Consider the following 21,758-nt stretch of genomic DNA (forward strand, 5'->3'; position numbering starts at 1 on the left):
ACTAACACAAACACGTTTGATGATACAACATTACTTACCTACCCAGTCTCTGCATTCACAGCCCCTGACTGCACGGTTGATTTTCCTACTGCACTGTTTTCCTACAGCAGGGCACTGCACCACATCTGTTCTGAAGCTCAGGACTGAGGCTGCTCTATATGCAGTAACTTTTCAGCTCAGCCCTGCTAGGGTATCATTTTCCTGGCACCCAACTCCTCCGGCTGGCACCTTTCAGGGCTAATGCACGATTCAAAAGTCTCACAGTGGGCCAGGCACTGGTTTTAGACCTTGTTCAAGGTGTTGCTCTTACTGAAGGAAGGCTGAGCAGAAACTGAAGGACTTGAACGTTTTCCCTTAATTAGTTTATTCTGTAAGTGTGACCATTAGCTTTTGTACTTATAAGTGCTGACAAGTGCTAAGAGACAGCAATCAAGTCTCCTGCTTCAGGGCACAAAACAGCCACTACCCTGGGTTAAGACCATGTTCTATGCATTCACATACAGAAATGGCTATACTAACATTTACAGGTGGATGATGTTCAAAAGCTGGCAGTCAAAAGCAGGGTATCAGTCTCAATGGGCCAGTGTTGGATCCTGCACAGCAAATTTAGGAGCTTGCTGTAAAGCTGCAGCTGATTCCCTCTAGTTTTGCTTCCAATAAACATTTTTTGTCAGTGACATGTAAAACATACTCTGAATTTATTTAGTCAGATCCTATACCCAAACAACATCCCTTTCGTTCTGTTTTTACTGCCTTTTGGAGCAGGCAATGCAAGGACGGGCAAAGAGAACAAAGGAGTTCAATCAGAAGAGGGACTGGCTCTCTTTCAGTAGTATGCTGAATTCCAGGCATCCCAGTACAAGCAGAGAGGGAAAAGCCAGTGCTTAGGATGACAAGGAAGAACACGTAAAAAAAAAATAGGTTAGAGATTTTCAGAAGTCCTGAGGAGGATTTTATAGCAGGAGATGGTCCATCGGCTCCTGGCACCTGTGAAGAACCACATCCACCCTCCCCGACATCCCTTTAAAACTACTGGGTAATACAGAAGACCACAGGCTCTTCTCTTTCAGCTAACTTAGGGTCATCCAGAGCCAAGGAGCCTCAGTACCACTGAGGAGAGAACTATCATGTGTTGGAAGAACACCAACTTATAGCTCAACTGGAGATAATTTATTACATTCTGGAAATGTAAATAGGAAAGGAAAAGGTGAGCTGAACACAGTATAAAGGTCAAATCTCCTCTGCTTGTACTTGCACTGCTACTACCAAACAAAAACAAAACAGGATGCAGAAATGCTTTTCTGCTCTGTAACAAAGGGAAAGCCAGCATCAAATCTGCCCCCCACCATGTCCTGCTTCTCTAATGCTAGTATTTTAATTTCAGAATGTCAAAAAGACAACCATGATCAGAATCTGAGAAGAAAAAATAGAACAAAAATTGGGTCAGATTCACGCTAGCAGCGATGGATCAACATCCCACACAGTTAGAAACTGCACAACAGCAGCAGCACTGGCAATTTCAGACTCTCCACCTGACAAGAGCGTGGGATGTGTATCATGACATACTGCTTCTTCCAGGAAGAGGTATGAGATGGTCTCCTGCTGCCACTTCATTTGCACACTGCCTATCAGCATGTCTAGAGAACACACATTTGCTGCAAGTACTCAAATCCTTTTGGCTTTCCCCAGCTGATTGATGGGGAAGGTGGAGTCATTAATTACCCATGACCAGTTAACAACTAGCTTTCTCCCAGTCATTCCAGTTGCACTGGAAAGGTTTTAAAAGTGGGGACAAAAAAAAAAGTGAATTTGTTACTACTGTTAGCCACTGGAAAGCGTGGCTAACAGGAGCAATCCCCAGGAAATTAATCACTAAATTAATCACTAGCAAAGGGGGAATTTAGCACATTACTCTGTCCATGGAGTGCCCTCAGGCAGTCTGCCGGAAAGCCAGAGGTGAATGTGTTGGTGTCTAACAATTCACTGGCAAATTGGAGGCTGGGGGTGTGGAAAGGGATGGGAGAGATAGTGGATCTGACATGTGTAAGTCAGTGACATACACAGGTCTGCTCCAAGCTCATTTACAGCAGCAGGTAAAAATCCTGCTGTGCCTAGCTCTAACTGTAGGCTCTCCCCCTGTGCTGAAAGGGATGAAGTAGGGCAGCGCAGAAGGGAGGGGATGTGTGATGACAAAAGCAGAGGCCACGAAGTTTTGCTTTGCATCTCTTTGAGGAGGTGATTGGAAAGAAACATTCCCCTCTGGGTTTCGTAGTAAGGCAAATGTTTTCTGGCACTTTTCTCACCTTAAGGGAAGCTTTAACCCTTAACACTCAACGGGACCCTATAGGGTACTGATCTGTGCATATCCTCCTAGCTCTGGGTGATGATCTCACCATCTCTGGCTGGTGTCTGGGGCTCTCAGACCCAGAACAGATAACGTGTCAGCTTGCAGGAGGCTCAGGATCTGAGTCTGCAAGCGGCTGCGCAGGATGCCCCACCATCTCTGTCCAGCAGAAATTCCAGGACAATTCCAGGATATTCTGCCTGAGAGCAAGCTCAGGTGTGAGGCATGAAGCTATTGGGAGACTGCTGAAATGCAAGAATAGTCTTTGGAAAGAAACAGTCTTGGATTATTGCTCATGTATACCAGCACTTGGTGCAGTAGCCAGTAATCCAGCCCCTGCAGCTTCCCTCTGAGCACAGGGTTGTGAGGAAGCATTTCTGTGTCAGCTTTAATAAAACTATGATTAAGTGAAGCAGTGTTGTTCGCCTGAGTTTGCACAAGGAAGAGAAAGTAACGTGGAGAAGTGCAAACTGCACTGAAGATAAACTCCCCTCCAAACATGAGGATAGGCTTACCGCCATTTAAAAGTGACTCATTTAGCAGATTCCCACCTGGCACACATAGGCCACAGTCCCAGAGCATCCTAGCAACTCTTTATGAAGGATACTCTGCCATCTGCAACATGACAAATACTGAAAATGTGGAAAGACAGCATGTCATTAACAGACCAAAACAAAGTCGATAGCCCTACACTATAGCTACTTACTTTCATACTTAAAAACATGAAGCAACCTCAAACTCTCCATAAGGCTGCAGAATCCACCAACCTGCCCCTTAAATACAGTGTCAGCTTGCTGCAGAGTAAATGGGGCCTGATTACACACACAGGGCCATGGGGAAAAGCCATGTTTTCCAGAGAAAAGGCCTGATGAAACTATTGCTCCTAGGCCCATGTCAGCCTTGAAGCATGTGACTGCTTGTAAGTGACCAACATCTCACACAGAAGAAAAGGAAATCAAAGTGCAGCTCCTCAGACAGCATGGAGCTGACCAAGGGAGTGGAGTAGCTAAGCTCTGGCAGCATGGGCACGGCCTGAATTTGAGCAGCTTTATGAATAAGTCTCTATGGGTGACTACAGGAATGATAAAAGCCTACAGAGTGGTTTGAGATCCTCTGAAGAAGCAGTAGTACATGTAATTTCCCATCATGCGATTGCATAAGGAACAGTTCCTACCCAGTTCCTTACAGCAGCTCACACAACACAGCATTTTCTTCTGATGGTGGGAAATGGCACCTTTTCCCTTCTCTTTATGGCTGGATTTGATAGCTTTTAATCTGGGAAAAGTCGTCTGGTGTCTTCAGGCATGTTCCACGTGCACTGTCGTGCAGATGTTCCTACCCTGGGAACACGCAGAAGGCAGACCTCAGGAGGGATGAAAACCCCATGCTGAGCCCCAAATTGTATCACCCTCAAATCTGCCCTGTGCTCTCAAAAAGCAAAAATCACATTTGGCAAAACAAAACGGTTGGAGAGGGCCTCTTGGTAGCAGCTCAACGCTAATTCACCACAGGATCCCTGGACCCAGGCACACTGTGCTGTGGGGACCAGCCACATGCCTCTGCCCGCTCCAAGGAGCTGCATTCCGGCAGCGAGGGGTCTGTTCTGGAAGGGAATGTGTGAAAGTGGCTCATGTAAATGGAAAGTTGTACATTATGAGTTTAACACAAGGCTTTTCCTCTTGTGGATTGAAGTATCTGGCCACAAAGCCCTGCTCCTGAACTAAAGAGGACACTCTTCTGTCTTCCCCTTTATCATATCCGCCCTCCCGCAGCCCTGCTGGAATATGCACCCTTCTCCCAGCAGTCAGTTAGCATTAGGACAAGAAGGGAAATACTTAGCAGCCACTTAACACTGAAGACTGAGTTTGGCCTCAAAGGCCACAGTCCAGAGTCAAATGCAAAATATTTCTGTCTAGAGCTCTTTCAAGTTTTCACAGACTCCTGATGTTAGGTGCACTGCTTTCCTGTCAGCTCATTGTGTTTCCCAGACAGGGCTCAGCACCGTCCCACTCAAATCCACAAAAAATACATACTGAAAGGACTTTACAGTAGCAAGAGCCACACAGCACAGGAAAGGGCCACCAAGCAGCACCGTGTAAGTAAGCTCTGCCTTTCCTCTCCTGCACGGGGAAGGCTCTCTTCCTCCCCGCACCTGGGGAGACAGCAACCCTGCCAGAACCCACCGTTCTCCAGCAGGAGCCATAAAGGACCTGCCTTAGAAAACAGGCAGCAAATAGCTCTGCTTTAACATCCATACAGAAGTACTTCGATATTTATACACATGTGCATACACTCATATGCAAATGTACATGAACTGACATCATCAGTCACAGCCACACTTTTCCCTGTAATCCCTAATCTGCCCAGATTTTTTACCTCCCCATTCTTCTTATACAGGCAAATTACTCATACTCATTCTTTGTTGCAGTCACAGGCCAGGGTACAAGCTCCAGGCAGGATCACAGACCCACGGCTCCCTCCCCCTACCCAGTGAAATGTTTATGGCCTGGCTCTTATGGCTGTAGAGGTGCTGAATGGCCTTTTCCCCCCTCCAAGTCTCAACTCCTGATGGGCAGCTACAGACCAGCTTTTAGCCGGTTTGGTCCATAGTTGTGGATTTTATTGCCCAGTTTGTCTCTTCAACCCACATTTGTAAGCTCAAGAGTAGATTTTTCCCTGGGTAACACTCTGCAGCTCAAAGAACTCTTCTTGTTTTTATTACATCCTTAGTGATTAAAGGGATATTTAAACCTCACAATGCTCCCTGCTGTGAATATAAAAGCCCACCATCATTTTGGATAGATGTGTTTAGAAAAATAAATTAAAAATTAGCCCTACTACAGTGGACAAATGCTTCTAAGTTGTTAAGAACATCAGGCACTTGAATAATTTAAATAAATCAGTTGCAACTCCTTAAGAAACCAAGGGAGGACACACAGTTTCGAGGTATCTGAACAGTTATACAGGCAGTTCCACAGGGACTGAGGACAACAGAGGTATGCAATGACTGCATTATACTTAAAATACTGGATTTCATCTACTTAGGCACAAAAGACTTTGATTTCTTCTCCTCTCTCACCTAGTGGTCATTCACAGAATAGGTACCATTCTTCAAAACACAGTCTTTGCTTTTGTGATGGCAAAACTGTTTTAAATGACTGGTACTTTACAACCTAAGCTATGCCTGCCAACCAAACGCAGATACAAACAACAATACAATGTAAATTCAACAGAGATATTTAAATTCTGCTAAGGGTGCAGGGGAGTGTGCAGGAGGAAATCCAGGTCACATCTGAGAGCAAGCATTCCTTCTGAGCACGGCTTCGATGGTTATCAATAATGAAGTCACTGCTTTTGCCACCCTCTAATCCTGTAGTTAATGGTTTAAGCTTCTGCAGGGAGCTACTGCTGGGGTAGGATTCGGTGAGAGTTAAGTCTACGTGCAATGCAGGCCTGGACTCACCACCAGGGAGCTCACAGCACTCCTCACTGCGATCTTGCTTCACTGTTTGGTGCTGCTCAGTTTCTTCCTCTTAATACAAAGTAAAAAACTAACCCAGCCAGATTATCACAGGGCACAAGGAACCCTCACACTTGTGCATTTACTACAACATACACCTGTGGCCCATCCTGAGCTCTCACTGACGCTTTTCTCACAATTAAGGCATTTAAAAAGGAGATTTCCTGTTTGGATTCTCTGTTGTCTACTATTATCTTAACTCACATTGCAGCCATTCCCTCAGACAGAGCATTTTCAGGAAACCCATAGGACCTAACTCATCTGTGTGACTTCTGTACTTCCGCCCAGTTGGGCTGAAATTGGGAGACTGGGTTAAAGATTTATTAGGAGAGAAAAACAGGCAGCAAGCTAAGATCAAGAAAGTCTTTAGATACATTTCACATATACTTGTTAAGGACTGCTTATGACAGGACAATTCAGCATTTAATTTTCCTGCCTCTTCACAATGTTCCTGACATATGAATTCTGGGTGATCAAGAGCTAACCTGAAGCAATCTCAAAAGAATAAAGGTTGAGAATACTCACTGTACTCTGGGGAATATCCCACTACAATGATCTGAGGTTTCAAAGGCTTCTACTGGACAAAGCTGTAGCAAAATTCTAGGGGCTTTTATTATGTCTAAAGTAAGAAAAATAATCAATTACACTAATTGTGTATGTATTCTAATTTAAATTAACTTAAACGGTACACACTCTAACTTAATGGCGTTAGAGTCCAAACAATCTCTCTCTCCCTGCTTATGAACATTTTGCATTGAGAGATGTTCTTTTGTTGCGTGCAAAGTAAAAAACATATGGAGTGAAAAAACCAGGAGATTAGGAAGGTCACCTTGGAACTGTGATAGGCTGTCATGGCCACAAAAATCTCTTCTAGAAATGTAAAGGCAGCTACAGTGCTCCAGGGTAAGGTGCACGCATCCATGCTGGTCAGCACCACATGGAACCTGGCTTGGTATTTGTGCACAAAGTGCAAAATTATCTGGGGCCAAAGACAACACAAGCAGTCAGGAGGACCAGACAATGGCATCAAACCTGCTTGCATCCCTGTAGGCACTTACGGCTTTAGAGAATTTGCTAGTATTGTACTTCATTTTCAAGTAACTGCTCATGGACCAGAGGGAGCCTGCCTACCAGATGTAAAGAGCACTTGTGCTCTCCAGGACAGGGTAAAGAAGCTATGACAGCACTTCGGGAGGACTGGTTCAGATTATCAGAAACCTGAGGCAAAAATCTGAAATCTAAACCCATTCATGGTCCCCCATTCTGTCTTTCTGACTTGTCTTTTATTTCCTCTCCAGGATGGAACTACTCCTTTTCCTCCCCTCACATCTTATTGCCAAGGAGTTGTTCAAGGGAGGAATTGCTGACTTCTGTGGTTCCTTGCCCCCACCTCTATGTTTATGAGAATAATTTAATCTTTTCTTTTGACAACAGTAACGTTCAGCCATATCCACCTATAAAAAACCATGGTAATACTAAAGAGGGCACAATACAGAGATAGTTCAGATGATTTTCTGCAGTAAGTGTGATGCTTTTGTTTTCAACAAGGAAACAAAAGCAGCCAAATATAACCACAGGATGCATATGGAAAAATAGCATATAGTTAAGCAGGAAAGTGGCAGGGCTTCTTTGTTAGTCTGCTATAAAACAAACTGGTAAAACTACATGTAATTCTTATCACCTCATTATCAAAGCTACTGGGGAACTGGAGGGAGACTGGATGAATTGAACATCAGAAAAGATTAGAAGAGTTGTTAAATAAAGCTTTCTTGACTGATGGTTCTGTGCACAAAGAAGAAATGAACATGTCTGCAGGGTGTAAACATACACATGACAGAGGAATTAATATGCTACAAAAGGATATAATTATCTTCATTAGTAGGGATGAAAATGAGATAGAAGCAATTTGAGAATCCAGAAAAAAAAGTACCAGCTGTGCAATGGCAGACTGTTCACAGAAGTAACAGGCAAAACCCTTATTGTATTAGACTTTTAAATGATTTCTGCACAAACCAGTGGTACTGCAGAGAACAATCTTGCCTTCACATGAGCAGCAAAGAAAGGTCTGAGATACCTGCTTATCTCTTATTCCTATGATTCTTCAAACAGATACTAAATTAATTCTAGGACCACAAAGAAAAATGTACGTTCTACGGGCATATGAACAGACTGCTTCCCAGGGCAATGTAATCAGGGCTTACTTATACACTGTGGATTACAGCACTACACATTCAATACAGATTCAAGAAGAGGAAAATGTCCAGGCTTCTCTTAAATGATCATACTGCTTCAGAGCTTTATTGGTGATCTTAATTATCTGTAAGGAGACTGTTTCTCTCTTCAGTGACTCCTAAGAGCTGGAGAATCTGGGTGAAGTGTCTGGGGAAAAGGGGATGAGCCTTTGCAACAGTTTCTCACCTGTAGTGGGCATTGTCTAAGATATGATGTTCATCAGCATTGGGGAGGTAGAGTAAAGGTCTAGGCCTGAAGCTATAGCTGCAAGGAGGGAACGTGTCTGCACAGCAGGAGAGAGCAGAACTGAGCGTTGTTACTTCAGGGTTGGTACTAGAACTTACCTAGTGCTTCCAGGAGAAGCAAAAAAGTGCAACTGCCAATGGAACATGCTGGACATGAACACAGCACACAGTTTTCCCCTCTACCCACTCTGTTCATCCTCATTTGTCTCTTGAAACAGTAGCTCTGCTGCTCCTCTGAGATTATTTGCTTAACCAGTCCATCAATACATTTCAAAGCTGCCCAAGTTTGCTCCAGAGCTGAAACACTCATCATCCCAAAAGGAGTCAGAGTGGAAATCAAGTGAAACATGAAAAGAAAGAATCTTTCATGCTCAAGTTTGAACCTCAATAACTCTTAGTAGTGGTTATGCCTGCCTTTTGTTCAGCATCTTGATGATGGAGAGCTAGTGTCTAATAACAGGAAATAAACTAGAGCAATCATGCTACATTTTCCCCACAAGATTACCTGCTAAATGCTTAGATCTCATAGCATATACGCAACTACTTTACTACAGTCTGAGGTGATAAAATTATGAGCATATTAGGTGACTCAGAAGATGGACCACTTTCTCCTACCTGCCACTGTCACTGGTGTCCCCTGCTGTTGGCCAAAGCTGCAGCCGTCACAAGGCTGGGGACTGTTTTGGCACTAGAACTGTGAGCCATCTACAGACAGGTTTCCTGAAGAACCCTAGAGCAGAAATGCAGAAGGGCTCCATAACTCCTGTTCTTCTGAAGAGCTGTCTCTTACTGGTTCAGGAGATCCTCTGTTCTTCCAAAAGATTAAAAAAAGAAATGGGTATATGGGGGAAAAGTGTCTGTAAAAATGAGGGTAGAACGAAAGAAGGGAAAAAACGAAAGATGGGGGGCATGCTTTTGCCATTGGTATCTTTTTTGCTGGGCTCAGGGGCCTGACATCAGCTTTTGTACCCAGCTGAGGATCTACAAAAATAAAATCCTGCATTTCTACACATCATAAATCACAAAAGACTCCTAAGAGAGGTGTGAGTATGACTGCAACCTGAATGTTGCTGAGCCTGGCAGAGCATTCCTCTTCCCCACTCCTAGGCCTAGGCAAGAGTCATGGGAAAGGTGACAAGTTATTGAGCCACTGGGCTTCATTTCCCAAGAAAAGCCTTTTAGTGACAATGAAAATACACTAAAGCCGTCAGCCACTGTGTATGGGCTGACAAAAGATTGATCCATGGATAAAAAGCAATTTCTCTTGCATTCTAAAGCACAAAGTTTAGTAGCTGTTTAGTAGCTGTTATCTTCTCTGCTTTCAGAGAGCTTCAAAGAGCTCTCAAGGGACTGAAAATGACTACAGTGTACACAAACACTGTCCACTTAGTTTAACATATGCACAGTGTTCACAATTCACCAAGTCATCTTCCACGTCCTAACAATTCCTGTCATAGGCAGCTCCTCGCTCCTTCCATCACAACTTTCTTTTCTACCTCTTGTTACTCAAGAGCAGTGCAGAAACAGAACATTCCCTACACTGAAACATCTTCTTTGAGGAATCCAACCCAGGGCTGTTCTGGGGATGGACAATACCTCCCTCTCTTTTGTTTCAGCCCTAATGTTCACGAAAGTGCCAAATTCAGCTCTGCAAACTGCATTTTTTTTCAGGTCTGGTAGAGGCAGTGGGTATGTCTAATGGATTCTGGAGAGGGATACGTCTGTCTTTGCCTGGTGAGGTCAAGCTTTAGATTGACTTCCCACCTTTCGAAACCTGTGTTATGGTCTCTGATTCATAGAAATGCAGCAAACCCACTGACCAGTTGATTAAAGGTGACTGGAGAGAAGCAAAATTCACATAATGGGGTATTTAGGAAGGGAACTCATCAGGTTCTGTTCTGGTTAAGCACTTACTGCCCGAGTTTTTTCTTGCCTGAAGACAAATGAAAATATACTTGCAGAAATACAGGTTCTTTTCCCATTTGCAACCAGGAGAAGGAAGCTCATAATAAACAAAATCATTACTGTTACCTGCATGTCCTAACTGACCAGCTCTGGCTTCTGTAATGCAGCCATTGTCAGTGGTTTTGTGACACAAGAAATTATAGTTGCTATGCAACATCCACATCAGCTACTTGTCTCCTGCATTAGGTGAGACGGTGACAATGAGCCTAGAATGGAATTACCACAGTTAAAAGTTTTCTGACTAGCCTGGTCTCACAATTTGTTTGCCAGCCTCGAAGTTAAAACTGAAACTTGCATCTTACTAACACTGTACTCAGCAACATACTGAAGGTATTTAAGCCTCAGTCTATTTCTATTCTCAGAGATGAAAGTTATGCTAATGGCTGAAGCTAGTATGGGAGGCAATTATTCTCGAGTTAACTCTGCTCAGGCTGAAGAACCCTGGGTTTCCTGAAGGCAGTTCTGTCCCAGCTTTTCCAGAAGGTCTTCTTCAGAAATGGAATTAGGTCCTCAAGAGAGATGTCATTTAAACGTATTTGCCAGTATGAGGCCATCTTAAATAAACCTTAGCGTACTTGGGCTCTCATTCCATGTTTAGCCAAACAATGTAATAGATTTTCTTTAGCAAATAAGAATTCAGCAAAAAAATCTTTTTTTTTTCTCCCAACATCATCCTCCACCAGGCAAAATGGCAGCTCTACATCAGTAGGAAATCTACATCAGCAAGGAAATACTCTCAAAACAACAGAACAGCAGTACCACAGCAGTAATGTCTTCTGCTTTGGAAATGTGTTACCTTGATGTTTATATAGCCACAGGAGACCATTCAACAATGGCAATGTGTTAATTCCATTGACATTATCGCTCAAATTCAGTCACAGGGGTTGGTGAATTCTCTTTTTACATGGCTCTTTCATCTAAAAGAGAATAAAGCAGGACATAATGGATGGTTAGTAACATATTGTTAAATGGTTACAAGACACAGGAAATTTCAACTAGGGAATAGGTAAAAACCGAAAAATACAAGTAAGTCCTGATTAGAAAAAAAGACTTTTTTTTTGCTGCACTGAATTATCCCAGTTTCTCAGCAATCAGAGCCAAGGGTTCTCAAAAAAAACTAAGCATATTCTACACTTAACTGAGAAGAGATGTCAGTCTTCTCCAGAATTCTGCTCAAGGGAATCTCTATGTTATTCATCATGACAAAAACTCAGGTGACTTTTTGTATTGCTCTTGTTCAACTCAACTATGGAATCTGTTCTGAGAGGCTATTATTATTCATTCACTCAGAATGAAAAAAATCCATGGTTTTAACTAAAATTGGTCAGAAGGTAAAATGATAAACAATTTCCGATATATAAAAATCTCTGCTTCAAATTCAGTGGCCATTTGGGGTGGGGTGGGAGCTTGGACATGTAGCTTCCATTTTATGGGAACAGAAAATGGAAGATAAAGGGTAATTAAAAAACTTACCAGCTAGTGGGAAAGTTCTGATGCACAATTCAGTTCTTTTGACCAATAGATCAATGGTGTTATTAGGAAATAGGTGTGGGAAGTGAATATTTACAAAGCCCAGATACAGAAGTCACCAAAACTGAACCAGCTTCTAGTCCATCATATTCAGTAACTATCATGAGTTCTGCTGCTACTATTCTGCAAACCACCAGGATTTCCTTGCTGGAACAGTATCAACCAGTGAGGATGGGGAAGAAAAGGTGTTAAAGAAAATGGTATTGCTAATACCCTGCCCCATTGTAAGGCGGGTATCACCAAACAGAACTTCATTTTATGATCTCTCTTCCTGGAACTTAGGTGGGTAACACCAGTTGCTCCCTAAAGTTCATCTATATGTCCTAGCCATCATCACTTCAGGGAGAGTTAATTGGTGAATTTTGATTTCCTTAGTACTGCTCTCAAATTAACACAGCACGACTTTAAAACTACGGTCTGTTCCTGCTTTTTCTGATTGATTTGTTGTCAAAACCTCATATTACATTGTCATTTTATTTGTACACCCTATCGTACCCAGGCCTATTCTTCATAGTCACTCAGTTTCCCACAGACTTAATCTGGGCTGACCAGCAGAGATACTTCAACCTTTCTTTGGCCTTTCTCATTTTTCAGTGGTTAACTGTGAAATTTTGCATTTATGAGTACAAAGGAAGTTAAATGTATTTATTTTAAAGCACATGGTTTCAATGGAAATTTTAGTTGAAGAAAGACTTTAGGTCACTAGAGAAACTGTACACAGTGTAAGGCTAGGGTGAAATAGAGCTGATGATGCCCTTTGCTATCTTCACTGTCACCAGTAGTAGTGTTTTGTACTTATATTTAGGTACCTTGTTGAACCCGACATGTATTTTAGATGAAATATCATCCTTCTCCTGTCCCCCTCTTCCCCAGCACAGTCTGCACTTGGGAATAACATTTCCCTATTTTCATATTCTTTACAGCTACTTGTCTTCACAGTACTAGATAACATGACAGTTGCTACACTGCGCTTTGTCATTACTGAAATGTGACCATACACACAAACCAGGCATTAGAATGGTAATGTAAGTATTTGAGTTTCATTGAAATGGCAAGAAGTTCAACTTATTAAGAAAGCAAATGCAAGGAGTGCATATAAGCACATTCTATTTACTCTTACATTTTAATTGAATTATCAATTGTCTAAAAGTGAACTTGTTCACTTATACATTAGCATTTCCAGAGAAGTCATCTGAATTATGTGCAGTTGTTAAAGGACCTTGTGTCTGCCCCTTAACAGCTGCCAATACACATGTCCAAGGAGCTCAGCGCGGGGAGTGTTCTGCTCCTGCAGATGAAGGGCTGCAATGCTCAGCCCAGGCTCAGCACCTGCCACCCCAGCAGAACAGGGACATCTTTGTGGCCGAGGTGGAGGCAGTGGAGGACATCAAGGAATTAAAACGACCCTGACACTGCACTGCTTTCCCATTTTCCTTCTCACATGGAGAAAACCTGCTTTGGAATGAAAAACTTCCAAAGAGAAGTACAGGCCTGGAAGAACTAGCTATTGTAGGAGAGTCTTTGCTCAGTTCATCTGAAGATTGACTTTAGAGACAACAAAAAGCACCAGGGTGCATGCAAGCATGTCCCTGTACATACACTAGTCTTATTCAGCTTCCAAAGAAAGACCTATGTCTGTCTTCTCACAACTAAAGTGTGAACTGACAGCTCTGCCTAGATGCTAATGCCTACTTCTAACTGCACAAGCAGATTCAGAGGCTTCTTTACACTAGCAAAGCAAGGGGATCAACGGACTCAGGTTATAAAGCGGAAACTCCTGCACTTCTTTTTGCAGCAGTAGTTTATGATGTGCAATCCCAAGCTGTTATGTTCAAGAAAGCCAAGCCAAAAATCATCTTGTACCGGTGCTCTTTACTGTGAGACAACATGTCAGATTCCTTGTTTTGCTCCCAGGAAAGCCCATTTACTTATTAAGTATAGGAAGCATTTCCAGCAGTGCTGTCTACTGGGAAAGTCCCAGCAGCATTGTGATTTGTTGGAACTTGCACTGATTACTTGAGGGTGTAGTGCTGCAAATTGATGCAAGCTCAATAATTTCCACTATGAATTTCTAAACCTTTTTTTCTAACCCACTTTGACTTAATGGAAATCTAATATACAGTCTAGACGTTCCTAAGTGACAAATTTCCACACTCAAAACTACTGCTTTCTGACATTCATATAGGATGGTGGTTTTATATGGCAGTTCAATTAACAAGTTACGGTATTCTTTGAGACTATATCTAATGCCATCTCTTAAGGGGAAAATTATCACCGCAATCATATTGAAGAAATTACATTTTATATATACCCATGCATTTAGAAGAGAAAATGTGACTCTTCATACATTTTAGCGTGTAACTTAAGGAAATGAAACCTCTGGTGTGACTTACATTACAAGGAATCAAAGAACACTTCTAAAGAATAAAGCTTTTTTGCTCATACCACATCCTTTTCTAATTATTACTGAACAGTATGTGTTCAGTGCTGTATTAGATAATGGTTCATGCAATGCGTATTTGCAAATAAAACTCAATTGCTTATTATTTCTTGTCAACAGTCCTATTTATCTGCCAAATACCTCAGAGAGTAAAAGAGTGTGAATAAGTAGGACAGGCTCTTAAGCTAACTGTAGTTACACAGAACAATTAAGCACTAACACAGGAAGCATTAAGTCTAAAATACCTTTGTCTGTTACATGGCCTTTCACTTGTAGTTAGAATAACATCACTCTAACTAAAATTATATGAATACCATTCCACTGCGGTTCTCATATGTTTATACCATATATGAACTTTGTTTATATTCCATTTATACTGGAATTCATTGTTGTTTGCAGGGTCTCTGAAAGAGAAGGGAGAGAAAAAAACTGGCTGAAAAAAACCTGAGATGGATATACCCATGTCTGATCTGAGGGCAAAACCTACTTTTCACCACATACATTGACTTGGTTTTAGATAAGCAGTTTCCTTTAATAAGACAACATACTCAGAGAGACTGTAAAGTGTTCCTCCCACTGGGATTATATAATTTAATGTTTTTGTACCGAGCTATGCAATCATTTAATTGCGCAGATAAATCTCAAATGCAGACAAAAGTGTGATTCTACTTTTCCCCTTCATAGAAATTACTTTGTTGTTGTGATTCTGCAGTCAGTTTGTAGCCTCAGCTCCATCTCCCCATCCCATTTCATGTGCATTTCTGTCAGATGACTACAGTATGTTTTCTCCAGTGTACTTTAGATAGCATACTGTATATAAGGGTTTTTTCCAAGCTTGAAAGCTATACACTTCTTCCATCGTTTTCATATACATTTTTGTCCCTAAGTAGAATTTTACTTTAACAGAACTACCTCAAAACACTTTACAGATCCCTGGGTTACATTTTTGTCACTATTCTTGGACCCATAACGCTTGTACAAACTCCATGCCACTGTGATGGACTAGGATTGAATTAATCAGGATTTACACTGACAAAGCCGAAAGCATTATTTGGGTCCTTTTACACAAGATTAAGTGCCAAAAGATGCTCTTTCTCTCCCCCATTATAATTTGCTGCATATTGAGAAAATGGAAAATACCCAGGAGACTTTTTATAGGGAAATAAAAAAAAAATAAAGGAAAAACACCATTATGGTGCCAACAGAGTTCATGTGAAAAGCAAGTATATAGTGAAGCTGTGCTCCTGTTAATTGTAGGATGGAAACAGTGAGGTTGTGGGTTTGGGGTTTTTTGCTACGGCCAGAATCTTGTAAACTGACTATGAGGATTCTCATTCCCTCTGCTTTGAACCAGACCATACATTATGAAAAGGACCTATGGTACAGTAGCAGAAGGCCCTTAAAAGTGAGGTCAAAACTAGCAATGTAATTTAGTATTTCAGTAGTTTAAAGACAGGTCCTGGTCATCCATCCTCGGCTTTGCAGTGGTGGTTGTTTTTAACCCTTCTTCCCCCCGGCTTTTTTATTTTCCCTTTTTCTTCTCTGTCCTAGGGCCCCCTCTAGTGCTACCAGAGCAGACAGCGTAGCTCTCAAACTGACAGGATGAACTTCGAACATACGGCTATATCGAGAGGTGATCACAGCCTTGAGACTGCACTCCAGCCAGACCCACCACGTGCCGCCTTCTTATTCACAGATGTCATTTTATTAGGGATAAACACATCCACAGGATGGAAGAAGTTTTTGAGATAATATACAGAAAAGCTCCTTGACATCCATAGCTACCGTGCTGGTTCATGTGAGCATTGCAAGGTTGCCATCTGAGCCTGCATCAGAACCTCCGCAAGGATTGACCCCCATGCGCTTGGCAGAGGTGGCCTGTGGGTAGTGGGGGAGAAATCAAACATTCACGTTCCATATATAGTCTCTAAGGCCCCAACTCTAAGGGTCAGCTGTGGCCAAAAGAAATCCACAGGCAGCAAGATACATGGTGTGAACAAAGAGCTCTCCAACCTCGGTGCAGATATGACAGCTTTGAAGAGTGTGGAAGAGGGGCTCTGGATTTGTTAGCATTTGGCTAACAAATGCTTGCTTATGGGGTGTCATCCTCATACATGCATTAGATAAACAGCAGCAGAACAAAAGATGACGATTCAAGGAGATATGTCATTAACATCTGGTGAGATTTACCTGGAGTTAAGTATTAATATGAAAGAGCCATTCATGTGAAGTTGTCCTCCAGATGCCAACAAACCTCACATGCTGGTCTGTCACCCTTCGCAATGCTACCTGTTGGACTGTGCTCTGCAACATCTCAAGTCTCACAGGGAGTTCTCATAAAGGCATAACTTGGGCTCGTACAGCCTGTGCTATATACAGTATCCCAAGGTTACTCCTAAAATCCTGACGCATGCTTCAAAGCTTAACATTAGTGGATTCCTAGTCATCATCTAGAAGAAAGGGAAAGACAGCAATTAACACTCAACACCTACACTGAAGCTCTTGCCATCATCTTCACCTTCAAGAACAAAGCTTCTTCATCCCAGCTTTGCATGACTAAGTAAGAGATGACAAAATCTATGCCTGCTGCCTTTTCTTCTGAGCATCTCAACTAATTTACCCTGCCACCTTTTTTTCCTTAAAAAATATGACAAGCACCTGCAGGAACAGAAATGGTCTCTGCTTGGTAGATAACACTGTGCATATAAACTACGTACACCACGGATTCTTTCACCTTACTTGGAATATCAGTACCACTTGGAGGATCAGTACCGCCAAAACCAGAGTACTGAATTTAACAAAGGTGTGACCCTGCCCTCGATGGTAAGACTTAGTCTGTTCTCACCTGGCCCCTCTGTTTCCACTCAGTTCGTTTTGTGTCTTAATCAGCTTTGGCTGCCATCCCTTCCTCATCTTTTCCTGGTCACTTGCTCCCTGACCATATGGTATATTTTGGCTGCAAAAGACATTGATGTCATTATTCATGAGGACAACTAATTCTAATTAAACAAACAAACAAACAAAAAACCCTCTCAAAAAAACCTCAAACCGAGCCAAAAAAAACACAGAGACAACAACTGACAAACTCTAGCATGAAATAAAACTGAGGAAAATACTTAGTTTCTTCCTTGACGTGATGTTTTGGTTGTGAAAGGAAATGAACAGCATTTTGCAGACAGTGGGCAGAAGCCACTAATGACAGCTGAGCCCAACAAAATTTATTCTTAGTAAAACATTAGTGCTTGCCTCAGAGACATAAATTCTTGATGGTCTTAACTATTACATAAATTATATAAACCTTGTGCCAGGAAATGCAACTGCATTAAGCACAGCCTACTCCCAGTACTATATACCTCAGCAATGGTGATCAGTGCAAGATATCTCACCATGTGTAAAAAATGATGCCCAGTAATGGCACAGAAAGTCTATCAACTATCTACAAATTACTCTCAACACCCAACTCAAAATAATTTCTTCTTCCATTTGCTTTGGAACAAAACCTTTTTTGTTATTTGCCTGCAAGTTCCAACAGTTTGGCTTTTCAGCAGCCAAAAAGGATTTGCTTTTTAATCAATTACAGCAGGAAAAAAAAAGGGGGGGGAAATGGGGGAAAAGTAAAAGCCTCCTTCTCACCCCACTTGGGCACAGACCTCAGACCTTATGTTCCTGTCCCCATAACTTCACTAGGAAAAACCCAACTGAACTGAACAAATACAAAAGCAATACACTTCAGCAGCTGCCATTTATTTGTCTGGCACATGAGCAAGAAACCTGGGAAAACCAAGATTTCAAAAGCAATGGTTATCCTGTAAATCCTGAAGGCAGATGTTACATTTCATTTGATTTGCTGAACTTGGACCTTGCCTATACTTGGATTTCAAGTATTACAACTAGGACTAGACTGAAATCAAGGAAATTACTTCAAGTAAACACATAGCTAACTGCACTTTTACCATAAGGGTTTTTTTTCCCCCTGAAAACTCCACAGAATTATATTGCCAGGCTTCAAAAGATGACAAATTAATGAATACTTCTGTCTGTAAGGATTCAAAGTTCTTGCTCCAAGTATCTTTAGAGATGGTGCCTCAAACATTGTATGTAGACGCATCCAGTGATCTTGGCATCTTCACTCCAGAATATGTCTTCTTGAACTGAAGAACTACACAAACTGCAAAGACAGGTGCTTTCACAAAAGAATATATTATATGAAGAACAGCTGCTTTAGCCATTGTTGAAGATGGCCCACAGCTGAGCAACACACTATTCAGTCATTAGCAGAAGGGCAGAATTTGAAGGAGGTGACCTGTGTAATGTGGTCTCAGTAATTTCTTGAGTTTGAGAAAAAAAATCCTTGAGCTACCCAAGAGCATTATGGGAATAAAAGAACATAGATTAAAAAAGGAAAAAAAGAAAAGAGTTTTGAATATAGGATAAAACAAGTTGCATAGTTTGAAGATTAAAATGAGTTTAGGACAGATCAGCAAAGTTTAGCTTTCTTGACTGACAGGAACAGTTTCACTTACTGTTTTTGCTCCTTAACCAGCAAAAATTTAAATCCTTCTCAAAAAGCAGGACCAGAAGTCAAAAGAAAGCTCAAGATCAGGCATTTTAGCAAGCGCTGGATAAAAAAAAACAACAAAAAAAACAGGCAAAATGCTTAATGCCAAGGAATCTTTCAGAACAATAAAGGATAACAATCATTTTCAGTGACGAGATTCAATTAAGAAAATCAAATGCTTTGTCTTCATACATCAGACCAAAATAGAAGTACAGACCTGAGAATTTAAATGTGACGTTAAAGTTAGCCACACGTTTAAGAATACACATTAGCCAAAAAGCCTTTGTAGTCTGTTCTACTTGGGTGAAAAAGCCCCGTTGAGAACTACATCCTCTGAGCTGTGCTCCGTTTCTCAGTAAGAAGCCAATTTCTTTTCTCCTGTGCCATCTTCTAAAAAAAATAAAGATGATGATTATCGACAGCTATCTTAGCCTATTAGCAATCAATGAATATAAAGTATATTAGACACTGCATTTATAACTCACCCCAAATTAAAGCGCAACACTGAAAACATACTACTATTGAAAATACCCACTTCCTTTTACCATTCAGTTACCTGCTCTTTTCCACATCAGCTGCATTCAGCTCACCTCTCACAAGTTACAGTACAGTTGCTAATACACCCAAGATGGACATATGGACATGCTCACTTGCTTACAAGTTACATTTTGTTTAGAACAAACAACCCAGACTATGAGAATAAGCTTGCAATACAAAGTGCAATGCTGCTTTTTTTTAATCCACGCTCTATTTACCATTCTTACAGTGAATGAGAGTGATCACTGTAACAGTAGATTAAATGCTAATTTGCAGAGCCAAATACTTTATGTGATCTCATTAACCACATGCTGTCTTTGCCCTTGTATTGTTCATTAGCATTCAAAGAGACTCACATAGGTGAAAAAGAACTCGGACCATGTCTTACTGGGGAAGTGAACCCAGCGCAGGCAATCTTGTCAGCAGCGGCTGACCCAGGTTCTAGATCACACAAGACCAAACCCATTTGAAGAGCTCTGCAGTCTTCAGAAAAGGAAGAGGCTTCTACTTCCCACACCTCCTTCCTCCACTACTTTCTTACCCAAGAAACAAAAGGGAGGAATAGTACTTTTTCCAGCAGCATGGTTCCTTGCCCTCTCAGAGGAACAGAGACAACAGTACATTTCAACTTTATTAGAAAAAAACAAAAGTTTATACAAAGCTCTGCATTTTACAGAAAACCACCTCCCCCAAACACAAAGAAATCCGACATTGCAAGCTGTATGCATTTTCTTTTTCCATATACATACATGTATGTACATACACATATATGTATGTGTGTGGGCGCACACCTGTGTATATATAGTGTGTGACATTTTTTTGCATGGTTTGCGGTCATTATTTTACAAAGTTAACATTCAGTAGAAAAAACCCCCAAGGATCTTTGTTACCATTATTTTCTCATATAAATAACTGTGAGCAGTCCCTCTGCAGATAGATAAAAAACACCTTTTCGTGTCATTCTGTAAAAAACAGACACTACTGAAATGGTATTGAAACCTTTCAAGTTTTTTCAATACCTCCATAAAAATATCATCTAGCCCCCAATTCAAAATGCTTGTCCAAGGCATCAGAAGAGAAAGGACTGTAAGACAATTCTGGAAAGATCAGTTCTTTAAGCCAACACTCAAGTACATCGGTGTGAAATGAGTACAAACAGGAGGCCAACCTCTCTGTCTGCCTGGAAAAGATGGTTCTTTGCCTATTTGTCACAGTCAAATTCCAACAAAGCACTCAGCAGTGCCAAGGACCTGACAGACTCTCAGCTCACCTTTCTGGCCTCACAACAAAGCCACAGACTTTCTTGATACAATTAAAACATCCACCAGCTCAGCAAATTTTTCCTCCTCCATTCTCCTCCAAAGAGAGCTGTTGGACTAATCATGGCATGGCTGGACAGACAACAGGTTGCTGAATTACTGGGAGAAAAACTTAACTAGTGGGCAAAATGCAATCAGACAATTAAACAGAAGAAAATGCTAAAGAAAAGAGCTACTGCAGTGACTTCCAAGGCTCTGGTTTGAAGAAGCAGGAACAGCAGAGAGATGTGAACTGCAGCACAAAACATCCTTGTGTTGCTGAAGGTAGAGGTGAGAGTGTGGTCCAAATGAATTAACTGCCTGGTAAACAATTGTTCTTTCCATCAAGCACCATGATGGGGAGAATGGCGAAGATTTTGAAGGCAATACAAGTGGTAGTGGTGATAAAAAGGTAATGAAAGTGAAGAACACAATGATGCCAATTAAATGGAGAGTAATGCCAACGAAGATGTTTCAACTGCCAGAGATGCTGACAGCAAGAATGATTATATGGTTGGTGTTGATGATGGCCAAAATCCACTCATATGTCCATGTAGTCATCATCTTCATCAGTATCACTTTCCAGTGAGGACTCCTGGCTTGAGGTCTCTAAGATTTCCAAAGCTGGCTGACAAAGGCTCTCCTTCTTTACATTCGCTGCAGACTGAGCAGACAAAATAGCAGACTGATCCCAAAAAGAGAGAGAGAGAATATATTGCTAAATAGTCAGGATAAACCCGTGATCACAGGGATAAAAGCCCACTGGTTGCTATCCCTTCACATTCAGTAGCTCTCTGACTTCTAATTAAAGATATGGCATTCTAATGTGAAACAGCATAACATTTACCAGTAGGCTTCCCCACAGTCAATATTCTGGTAGCTTCTACTAGCCTAAGAATTGCAATGGCTGCACTAGCTCACTCACCTATTTTTGTAGTTCTTTCTAATTCCCTCAGAATAGGCATAAGGACTAGGACAGCTATCATTTCACCCATGGCCAATATTTCACCAGTCCTTAAAAACTGGCTCCTGCTAACAGCTAGCATCATCTACTACTTATCTGTGGTTATGAACTGGGTCAGGAACTGT

General features: G+C 41.5%; 2 protein-coding genes across 15 annotated transcripts in view; both read right to left on the reverse strand.

The window, feature by feature from the left end:
* The window catches only part of LOC134170168 (T-box-containing protein TBX6L), a 30,006-nt gene extending 12,691 nt beyond the window's left edge, over nt 1-17,315 (reverse strand). For 2 of the 7 annotated variants that reach the window (XM_062631367.1, XM_062631360.1), the window contains exons 1-3: nt 11,103-15,075; nt 10,373-10,512; nt 8,957-9,147 (exon numbers count right to left, since the gene is read on the reverse strand). The gene's annotated coding sequence lies outside the window, so the exon portion shown is untranslated. Of the gene's footprint in view, nt 1-3,518; nt 3,587-8,956; nt 9,237-10,372; nt 10,513-11,102; nt 15,076-17,121 lie in introns of those variants that run through there. The other 5 variants (XM_062631363.1, XM_062631362.1, XM_062631361.1 and 2 more) reach the window with 5 other exon arrangements.
* A 2,674-nt stretch (nt 17,316-19,989) lies between these two features.
* The window catches only part of CABIN1 (calcineurin binding protein 1), a 109,447-nt gene continuing 107,678 nt past the window's right edge, over nt 19,990-21,758 (reverse strand). For all 8 annotated transcript variants that reach the window (XM_062631357.1, XM_062631355.1, XM_062631356.1 and 5 more), the window contains one exon: nt 19,990-21,354. In XM_062631357.1, the coding sequence (XP_062487341.1) occupies nt 21,211-21,354 (144 nt within the window). In that variant the 3' untranslated portion in view covers nt 19,990-21,210. The remainder of the gene's footprint in view (nt 21,355-21,758) is intronic.

The sequence above is a fragment of the Pezoporus occidentalis genome, unplaced genomic scaffold (assembly GCF_034315485.1).
Source record: "Pezoporus occidentalis ecotype Australia unplaced genomic scaffold, CSIRO_AGI_Poc_V1 ctg37, whole genome shotgun sequence".
NCBI classification, from domain to species: Eukaryota; Metazoa; Chordata; class Aves; order Psittaciformes; family Psittacidae; genus Pezoporus; species Pezoporus occidentalis.